Genomic DNA, 10,987 nt, shown 5'->3' on the forward strand with positions numbered 1-10,987 from the left:
TGTTTTGACAAATTCATTTGTGAATGTTTGCAAATCGGGTCCATTACCTTTACTGAGATCGTGTGCCTTGTTTGGTTGTTACGGATCTTTGTGGGACCACTACTTGTACTTTTGGAAGAGGAGGCATGAACCTAACGTTATGGTGCTACGATTTGAAGATCTGAAAAGAGTGAGTGTTTGCATTTGTATGTTGAAAGAACAACTGTCGTGTACTTCGTTGGAAGACGCAAAAAATGTATATGTCTCTGTAGACATCCTTTTTAAAATATAGACATAAACGAACACCAATGATATGCGTTCAGGTCCGGCGCTTGTGTAATAGTGGCGGATCTACGGGGGTTATGGAGTGGGTCCAGATAATAATTCATTGCTACGTTCCTTTGAAAGTTACACATTTCATATTTCATTTGGATCAATTGCCTTCCACTAAATTGGAATAACTGTGGTTGGGATAAATTCTGACCAACAATTGGGAACAATTCCTGACGGAATAATCGGTTGATATCCTTGACCTTTGTCACTGCACAACCATTGAGCTTCATCTCACGTTATGATTAAATTTACCAAACTTAGACATTGAAAACGAAAAAAAAAAAGACAACTGTTTCATCAAAGTAGGCCTACCTCGTACTTTTATTTGAACATGCTGTAAACGTTCAGTGGGTTTTGCCTTCGAAAAGGAAGGTTGTCGCTAAATTTTGGCCGTAATTTAACTATGAATATAAAAAAAAGCCGTGGAAAAATCCCAATTATTGTAGCACTTTAGTATCTCTACTTAAATCTAAATAAAACATATGGTAAAATTTTCGGATTGCAAATTTGCATCGTCAAGTTTGATTGTTCTAGTCTGTTAATTATCACTCAAAATGGCATCATTGAAAATGCTCAGTGGTTTCGGGCGCTACGGTGATTAAAAGATTAAAGCGCCCCATTCGCTGGAAAAGATGGCCCATTGACTCCCACGAATTTGTCAAAAATGTTCGCACTTCAAGTTAACTGCCATGCAGAGACTCTCATTGATACTTAAACCAATAAAAGACATTTGGACCTTTTCCTGTTTTAATCGCCGATGACAGCACTCAGCCCCTCGTTTTAAATGTTTAAAGGTCATTATGCCTATGATATCAATTCAGGCGTATTAAATGTCACTGCGTATTTTGTACCAGTTCTCTCTTCACTTTGAGCGAGGATTATCTCGTTAAATCGGTGCATTTCCTGGTTATAGCAGTTATTAGCAAATAGCTACACAGGAGACGTAGCGCCCTCTATCGTCACTACGGTATACATAAAGTCCTCTACAATGAAATTTGCAACAAGTCTGAAATAAAGCTGTTTGCAATAGAGCTGCAATCTTCATTTTTGAACTAGGGTTCTTTCGTTAAATCGGTAGGTGCATATAATCGCAAATGACTATACAGGAGACGTACCGGTAGCGCCCTCTATCGTCACTACGGTACACATAAACTCCTCTACTATGAAATTTACAACAACTTTGTAATTAAATTAAGATGCTTGCATAGTAATCAGAATGTTTATGTCTTAAAAATGTATCTGATACATAATATTTGAATCGCTTGGACAAGCTCTCCATTCCACAACTTGCGGATGGCTATTGGTCGAACGTCAATCCGGTCCCGTAACACTTGTCTCGAATGAGGGCGTCCATAGCCTCGTTCTGAGCCACAGTGAAGTGAGACTTCCAATCGCCAACTTTGCCTGAAATAGGACAAACACAACTGAGCGAATAACTTCAAGGACTTTAATTGTCTATGACTGGTGTTAAGGCTAACATAATGCCTACTCTGTTGAACGAAAGCACACGCACCTCCACACTTTTGTTTTTATACATACCTAATGTGGACATTCTTTGTTTTCGTGTAGTTAAGAAAAAACGTGAAAAAAAAACTCAGTTTTACTCAAACTGTGAAAATAATTTTCAAAAACATTTTTTTCTATGATCCCTTTAGTGTTTTTTTCTCCATTTTTCCACTGATAAACCTAGCCCCAAAATGCCTCTAAACCTGTTTTCAAGAGAAAGGGAAACCTTGTGTGGACGTTGGCAAGTCCACACAACGTATCTGGAAACTGGTTTATGTGGACATCTTTTGTTCGGAAGTCCACATAGTGAATGTAATGCTTGTACAATAAAGCTGCTGAGACATATTGTAGCAAACCAAAATGCACTATCAGTCAAATAAATCCCTAGGAAGAACAAAGTGCATCAAGTGGGAAAAGAAACCTGCTCTAATTATTCAGATTCCGTCAACCGATGAGGATGTCTACCTTTTCTCATGAAGGACCCTTCTCGCGGGGCGGTGTCGGCTAAGATGGAGTCCGGGTTGGCCATGGGGTTCTTCTTCATGTTGGCGAAGGTGCAGTGGTCGGTGATGGCGTCCAGTGTCTCGGCGGGCATGTCCTTGCCTAGGAACTTGCTGACCTTTTCAACATTGCCCCTCAGATCCTGAAGTGAGGAGGATAAGGAAACTATACTGGGCTGTGTCCCAACTACTTGGCTACATCTTGAAACAACACACTCTATTCTATAACAAGCATGAGGTCGTGGGTTGGAGTCCCACTCAGTGATTTTTTTCTAAAATTCACTCCGGAGGTTACACACCGAGCATACAGTAACTATACATCGGTGAAGGGCAAAGCCTACTCTTGAATTGTTGCTTATTGTAAAGCTCACATGTAAATATCGCATGCATGCATAGTGCTTGCCTTCAGTCAAAAATGATCACTTACCCTTTTCAGGTCTTCAAATCTCAGCAGGAGGACGTTTGGATGGTGTCTCATTTTCCAGAAGGACAGGTAGTGATCCCACCATGGACCGTAAAGAACTTTGCGAATAAAAAAGAGACCAAGTCGTTACTAAATTTATATAGGTCCAGAAAGAAGTAGCTGAACTCATTATTACATAAGTATCTACAAATGTGTTTACTCAAACGCTATAGATGGTAGTGGGCTGCGGATGGAACAGGGATCGGAAACAAATAGGCCACAATCGGAACCCATACGTAGGCCTAATCTTATAATTTGGGATTTAAGACATATTTCTGAGCCATGAAGGTGCTGACTTCGATGTCATTCTCAACGCCTTTCCCTGGGTATCAAAAAAGGCACAATCAGTTTATTGAACCAATTTAGCCATTGTTATCTCAGTCGGCAAATGATGTCTATTTCTGAATGTGAACTAATTCTGTTAATGTAGGTTGGTATGACATTCGGATTCATATTTATTTGTAAGACCAAGTGGTTGTAGCGCCCTCATTTACACAAAAATAAGACCTACAGGACCGTAGTTTGAGGAGACCAGTGTGCAAGATCTTGTATGTGCCTCTGTGCTCTTGCACATGCAAATTAGTTAACGGAGTGGTCAGGTGTCTGCAGTGGCCGTGCTTTAAATTAGTGTTTCATGCATTATTGGCATTGACTGTTAATGGGTAAAGACAGAATCTATCCGTTTTGGCGTAAAATCGGAAAACACGATGACTTTTTATATTCAGTAAGCTTAAAACATAATTGTAAGGAAAATGGAAAGGGAGGATCGTGTTTGTTTGTTTGTCTGTTTGTTTGTTGGGGTTTAATTAATGGGCTGAACAAAGAAATGTTTTTGTAAGTTCCTTTGAATAGCTAGTGATTTAACTTGAGATGGAATTGTGATGAACTTGCAGGGACTTGCAGGGACTTGATTACTACACTGGAAGTACGTGACATTACTTATCAGGATACAGGAAGCAGGTTTCCCACCAAGGGGCGGGTTACCATTGGAAGTGGGATTGAAAATAAAGTGCTAAGCCTAGCCATGAGGATGAGATTGGAGAAGACAATGTTCCTCACTTTTTCCTGACATCATCTCGTCGAAAAACTCGCTGAATGTCTGGCCGCTCCTGTCGTTAGGATTGATTAGCTTGAGGAAGTAGAAGTACGACACCACCACGTCTTTTGGGTTACGGATGACGTAGACGACCTTGGACTTGTCCCAGATGTTAGGGGGCAGCAACTGACCGGGGAGATGGGACTTGATGACGCGGGGAGATGGAATCTGCTCAACCGCCTGGTAGGTCAGAGGCAGCTAACAAAAAGAAACAATTAGAGTCATAATGGTGTCACCCCACAAAGGACCAATTATAGAACATTATCATGTTGCGGCCATCTTGAGTTTTTCCCATTCAAATCAACGTAACCAAAGCGATGCTGGAAGGAAAATAGTCTGGTTCCTTTTTGCACCAAACCCCCTTATCATTCAGTACTATATTAGATACAGGGAACATGACTCAAATGGTGGCAGCATGATCAAGGTCTATACACATAGTGATTGTTTAAGTTAAATCCACTGAGTCGATCCCCCCGCCCATACAAGGAAACCACCTTATAGGAGACACGTTGTTGAAGGAGTAAATTATTTGACATAAGGGAGACACTGGTCATCAAGGAGTAGTATTGATATTACTTCAAGAGTCTGCGTAATGCAGAAATACCAATTCTTGAGGGATGTTTCTTATCCAAAGTTTTATTTATACGACATCTTTAATGAGGGTAAACTCCGATCAATGCAAGGCACTGCTTTCCATGGAGGCCCTTAACCCTAAAGGGGCCGGGTTATTTTGACCATCTGTCAGCCGGGGGGGGGGAGTCTCGGCCATCGAGCGACGAAAAAATTTTGAAACTCGGTACGTGCATCGAGCAACTCTTCATAAACACACCCAAGAAATTTCATGACCAAAGGTCAAAGGGTTTTGGAATTACGGCTAATTAATTATTCATATATATGAATGGCAATTCTGGTCTGTGTACACGACGTATATAGGAAAATTCAGTTTTCACGGCGCATAGTGCCGGAAAATTTTCGCTGCGCGACAACCCCTAGTCCGATTTTTATGTTTCTGGTGTCAAAAGATGCGCAAGGCTCGAGGCTAAAAAGTCATAAAAGCTCGGGTCGCGAAAAACTTTTTTTAAAGGCTATCGCGAAAAAGTCGGGGGGGGGGGGCGGATTCTGCCCCCGGCCCTTTTAGGGTTAATATGAGAAACACGAGACCAATTACGTAGCACCAATAAGTGTTACAAGGTGCTGCGGTGCATATTGCTGCCACTGCCAGAAACACCGGGGCAAACCCCTTCTCTTAGCGAAAAGTGTTACTGGGTTATTTAACGTGCATGACACAACACACGGGACCTACGGCTTCACGTCCCATCAGAAGGACGAAGCAATAATGGTAAAGTGCCTTGCTCAAGAGCACAAGCACCATATGTTCCCACGGTCAGGATTCGAACCCATGTATCGCGGCATACGGGTCGAACACCATAATCATTGGACCACAGCACCCCACAATTTATTCAACATTATTCATTGGGTCGAAAAAGTATATATAATAGTTAAAAAATCTGGGGATGGGAGAGTATTTAGAAACGCAGTGGTTATGGGAGAGATTTTATTTACTTGTGCACAAATCTATGAGAATGTCGCATTCTCGGTGATTATTATGCAAAAAGAATTAACTTTTGTCACGAATTCTTTTGAGGACAAAACTATGACCGCAAAAGGCTAGTACTTAAGACAGGGAAGCTACAATAAACCAGTCAAGAAATTGTTGGCAGCGGTGCCAAAAAATGGTGACATTGGCGACAGTGACACGATTTGTCTGGAAAAGAAGACAATTTTCTCGATAAAAATGACCAATCAGGCTTACCTTATTTTCTTGCCGAATAGTCTTTGGTAAGTTAAACTCTATGAACGGCACCCGGAACGCGGTATGTCGCTTGTTGACTTCCTCCAGCTTCCCGTCATGCATCACGCACGACATGATCTCCTGCACCCAAGTGGTTCCTGGAAACACACATTTGATCCTGGTAACTTTGTTTGATGATGGACACAATGGGAGGGCGCTATTGTAGTGGGTAAACTCTCAAATTTATCCAAACCGAATAAAGTACTCATGTCTGCCATTATGTGCCAGTTACTGTCTCGCACCAGCTGTGGTATTCGAAATGATGGCTGGTTTCTCGACCCCTGGTCCTAAAGAAAAGTTTGCCTTTGAATACATTCCAGAGAAAGTACGCGTTATAAATGCCTATACTAATTATTATTATTAAAATTGAACCGGAAGTTAAGTGGTTATTGCTGAAATTCGGCCTTTTTTGCACCATTTTTGAGGCGGAGGCGAGCTCCATACCGGAAACCAAAGACTTTTGGCCTAACACAAGAATAAAAGAAAAACGCCGAATTTTTAAAGTATAGTTGTGTGGATGTGATATCCTACTATTAAATGTTCGTTCTGATTATTCGTTCAAAGTGCGTTTTGTAGCCCAATTGGGCTCATTCCGGGCAGCGGGAGCCCTTTAACGTGCTTAGCAAGCTCCATGAATAGTGCTCTTTTCGTACTCTACCTGCTTTGGGATAGGTCACGATCCAGCTATCGTCATCTCTGACTTCAAATGTCTTCAGTGCCTTGACCACATCATCTCCTTCCTCGTAAAGTATGATGCCTTCATGCTCCACGTAACCAAAATGGAGGGGCTGCGACAACAGTTTCTGGTCTATAGGGAATAGATAGAAGACCTGAGACGTAATGACATCTTTGTTTACATTATGCGAGCACGTTTCCACCTGCCCGTCATAGGTAAGCGTACATGTAAACAAAGCCTGACGTCACTTTGTCTCAATGTTATGCATGCACTACTGCCTTCAATATTGTTGCGGTTCAATACGGGATACCGTAGTATATGCCACCAAAGCACACGCGGTGGATTCTGGAAGGGGCCATTTTTTCCAGCAATCAATAAGTAAGACGTAGCCATTTTGGGGAGCAAAAAAGTTATTAACAATTATATACTAATGGATGGCTTTGAGGTGAATACAAGAATATTGCGAGAGCTACGACATTAGTTATATTATTATTATTCATGTCATGCTGACTTGATTCGCAAGAAATACATTTCAAGACACTGCAGTCTTCATTTCTCCAATAAGCCTGAGACGTAATGACGTCACGCTTTATTAACATGTGCGCATTCCAGTAGACGGTCCCCACTTCGCGCCCGTAGGAAAACGCTTATGTAAGCAAAGCCGTTACGTCATTACGTCTCAGGTCCATTTCGTCAAACAATTTGAAGCTGTCATTTTCGCTCGTACCCTGGGGGTACGAGCGAAAATGACAGCTTCAAATTGTTGCGCTGGGGGGCCCGGGTACAAGCGACGCTGTCATTGTGATGTTGACAACAGTGCGCGTACACCTGGCCTGCTGCGCGCTCGAAGGTACCTCGCGCTTTGCGCTCTGACTGGATGACGCTCTTGATCGTGCGGGAACCAGCAAAAATGCCTGGATGAGGGGGTGCCGGGCAATATCAAAAGTAATATTGTCCGCAATCCAGGTACTTTTACCGACAATATTGCTGTCATCCGGGTACCTTTTTTATGAAAGCATGCAATACGCCGATTTCTTTTTTTCACTGAAAGCTTGATATAAATACTATTTCACGTTTTGACACACGTTTAAATTGCTAGAATGCAACTTTTTACAATCTTTAATTTTCAGACTGAACCAAAGTAAATGTCCATCTGCTCATTGTAAGTGATACTTCTTCTTTTTGCAGCCATTTTCGAAAGCTGTACTTTTCGGGGCAAGGGTAAAAAAGGTTTGAGTTTCCTATCCAAAAGAATCTTAATTAAAGAAGAAACACGTTTCAGTTCACGGGATCAGGTCGAAGGTCGCGGGGTCAGGCCACAATTTTGTAGCTTATGTGTGCTACGTTTAACGAGTCATTGAATTTTCGACTCGAGGCAAGTAGAGTCGGCCCACTTTTTCGCGAGTAACTAGAACGTCGCTCTTATAGTAGTCAAATCGAGTCTTTCCAACTATAAAGGCAGTAACTCTAGTCGAATTGATGTTCTTAGGGGCCATTCAGAATTTTCAATGTTTTAAAATTTCGATCTTTTTTCCAAATTGTGGGTGGGTGGGTCAAGCTAAATAATTGAAAATCGAAATTCACTTTCCATAGAAAAAAGAAAAAAAAACAAAAAAAGATAGATCTTTTGACTTGCCTGAACTACGCGCAAACGTTCCGATATCGCGATGCGTGTTTCTTTTCCAACTTCGTCCCCTGTATGTACTGTCAGTGGCGTAGCCAGGAATTTTTCAGTGGGGGGGGGGGGGGGGGGGGCGGTGGGGGGGGGGGCTGGAACATTTCATGGGGGGGCGTCATGTAGATCAATGATAACTTTTTTAGAAACTCAAAATCTCAGTGGGGGAGGCGACTGGGGGGGGCGACAAGGTTTCATGGGGGGGGGGGGGCTGTCGCCCCCCCCCCCACGCCCCCTCCCCCCCCCCCCCCTGTGGCTACGCCACTGCATGTCATACAGTTAAAGTTTATGTACACTTGTATGAAAAGTCAAAGAAAAGTAACTCCCATGATCTATTTGACACCAAGTTTGTGTTAACTTGCTGGTAACGCCCTAAAAAATTATCCAGACAAATATGTTTATTTTGTAACATTTTATGTTCGTCTGTCGGTCTTCTATACGTTATGCTGTTATGTTTACTTTTAGGTACCTTCAATGGTACTATGTTTAATTAACCTGTTCATTTGTTTAATCAAACTAATAACGCACATATAGTTGCCAAATATGGCACTAACAAGTTTGAGGTCGGCAATTTCGTCTTTAAAAATCTGGGTACGTCGGGTTACCGTACACACAATTGTCCTGGAAACAACAGTACCAAAGTACAGAAAGTCGCACGCAAGAGCTCCCCAGCAAGTATCGCTGACGCCATTATGATTCCAAATTTCTCACTGTGTCACACAGTGAAATATCTAAACAGCGTCGTTGTATTGTGAACACATAAAAGCATTCAAGTCGCGTTCTTGCACACTTTTTGCAAGTCGACATAGATATCCTTGAACCACTGCCCCTGCTTTGCATAACAAGTGCACATGAATGAACGATTCGACTTTTATTCAAAGAAATTTCTATGTACAGTCACCAGAAAGTAAACAATCCACGAAAGTAACAAGTAAACGAAAGTAAACAATCCACGTGCATAACGCACGGCTACACCATCGTACAGTGTGGCAGGGACACCAACAAGTAACACAACTAAACATTTTTTTAAAAATTGATAAATATTCTGATTGAATTTCGTTAAAAGATACTTGTTGGTGAGGTATCACATATTTTATCACATAAAAGAGGAAGACCGACAACTTCACGCCGTCACTGAACTAGACACACATGTACATGGTGTTCAAGTACATGTACATGCAAGTGCATGTACATGTACATGTTCAGTTTTTTATTAATCGAAATTAGGGGTGGGTGGGTGGGTCAAAATAATTTGGAAAAAAAGTCGAAATTTTAAAACATTGAAAATTCTGAATGGCCCCTTATAGTCATTTACTCGAGTCAAGTTGGGTCATTCTGAGGCATATACTCGAGTAGCGTCACAGAGTCAACAAGGTTTGATAGTCGCATCGATGCAGGTCGAATAACAAAATTGGATCACAAAATTGGAAAACAGAGTTGGATCACGTTCTTATACTCGAGTCTATTCGAGCAAACATCTCATCGTATCTAGTAATCATGGCGTTATATTTTTGTCATAGTGGTTGGAGTTATAATACAACTTACACAGATCAGCTGGTATCACCTTGTCCATGACTACGTCGGAACACTGAGCACCTGAGCAGAAATGAAAACACACGGCATGTTGATGAGTTCACTGAACTTGCCAGGGTTATGCACGTTTTACTAAATGATCTGTTCGCCCGGGTTAAATGGGTGCATGAAGTGACGTTTTCTTAGGAACACAGTTTGTGCAACTTTCTACTCTTCTTTAAGTACGAACAATATTTGACATCCTTTTTGGTTTATATGATTAAAAAGTGCACTTCTTAAAACTACCTTTTAAAAGTCCATGCTTTTCCGGACAACCGAGGGCGATGTTGCTGTGATGTCACTTCAGGAAAACACTGTTCAGTTTAAGGGTTTTGTGTTCAAATTGCGAACCAAAACAATTGGCTTATTAAAAATATTTGTGAGAAATCTTTGTTCATTGGCTTTCTGCCACATACAGAGCTAACAACGAATCACCAAAGAACAGAAAATTTACGGCAACAAAATATCCAAAATTTCTAGCAACCTCTTGTGCTGAAATAGCTGTGACATTGAGTTTTTCTGCCCGGAACGATATCACAGTTTTGCACATGAATATGGACATTTGTATTATCATAAAAGGAAAAAAGCAAGGAACCCGTCGATGGCAAAATGAAATTTGAATATAAGGTTAAATGGGACATTTTCAAGAATAACATTAAAACAATTACATTGCATGGACCATTAAATACATTTTAGGGCTATCACACAATTTGGCATTATATTATGATCTACTGCACCAACCCTTAGTGGTCCAAATGTAGTGTAATTTGAATACAATGTTCAACCGCGCACGATGGAACTATTTGTCATGATAGTCGGCCTTACTTTTCATGCAGTATTGTCAAGTGTAGAACGCCATGGTCCATAGAACGCCATGGTCCGTAGAACGCCATGGTCCAGTGGTAAAGGTGTTTGACTCATGTACGAAGGTGCGTGGGTTTGAACCCTGCCAGGAACATGGTGTTTGTGCCCTTGGGCAAGACACTTAACTACAATTATCTCTCTCCATCCAGGAGTATAAATGGGTACCTGTGAGGGTCGAGGACCGATTGAGCGCTGATATCGGCTGCCGCGTGGTCCCATGGCCTAATGAGTAATTGTAAAGCGCTTTGAGATTGTTGATACGTTGGAAACCGCTATAAGCACAATCATTATTAAATATTATTAAGTGAAGTTCTGTTATGTGCAAGTTATGACATTTATAGCCTCCCTTCAACTCAACATTAGTTGCATTTGTTTGTTAAGTAAAACCTACCTGGGTTACAACGTCCTGGAAAGTTGATTAATTCCTGCTGGTTTACGGGTGAGTCTCCTCGAGCCGTCTCAGGCTTACAC

At 41.5% G+C, this 10,987-nt stretch overlaps 1 protein-coding gene across 1 annotated transcript; it reads right to left on the minus strand.

Annotated features, from left to right (window-relative positions):
* Nucleotides 1-585: 585 nt before the first annotated feature.
* On the minus strand, nucleotides 586-10,987 carry LOC119735370 (sulfotransferase 1A1-like). Its single transcript, XM_038209068.1, has 8 exons — nucleotides 10,908-10,987; nucleotides 9,626-9,676; nucleotides 6,388-6,537; nucleotides 5,691-5,827; nucleotides 3,841-4,075; nucleotides 2,746-2,840; nucleotides 2,284-2,461; nucleotides 586-1,716 (listed from the first exon to the last, which is right to left on the minus strand). The coding sequence occupies exons 2-8, from the start codon at nucleotides 9,651-9,653 to the stop codon at nucleotides 1,610-1,612; spliced, it is 930 nt and encodes a 309-aa protein (XP_038064996.1). The 5' UTR covers nucleotides 9,654-9,676; nucleotides 10,908-10,987; the 3' UTR covers nucleotides 586-1,609.

Source organism: Patiria miniata, unplaced genomic scaffold (assembly GCF_015706575.1).
Source record: "Patiria miniata isolate m_02_andy unplaced genomic scaffold, ASM1570657v1 HiC_scaffold_29, whole genome shotgun sequence".
NCBI classification, from domain to species: Eukaryota; Metazoa; Echinodermata; class Asteroidea; order Valvatida; family Asterinidae; genus Patiria; species Patiria miniata.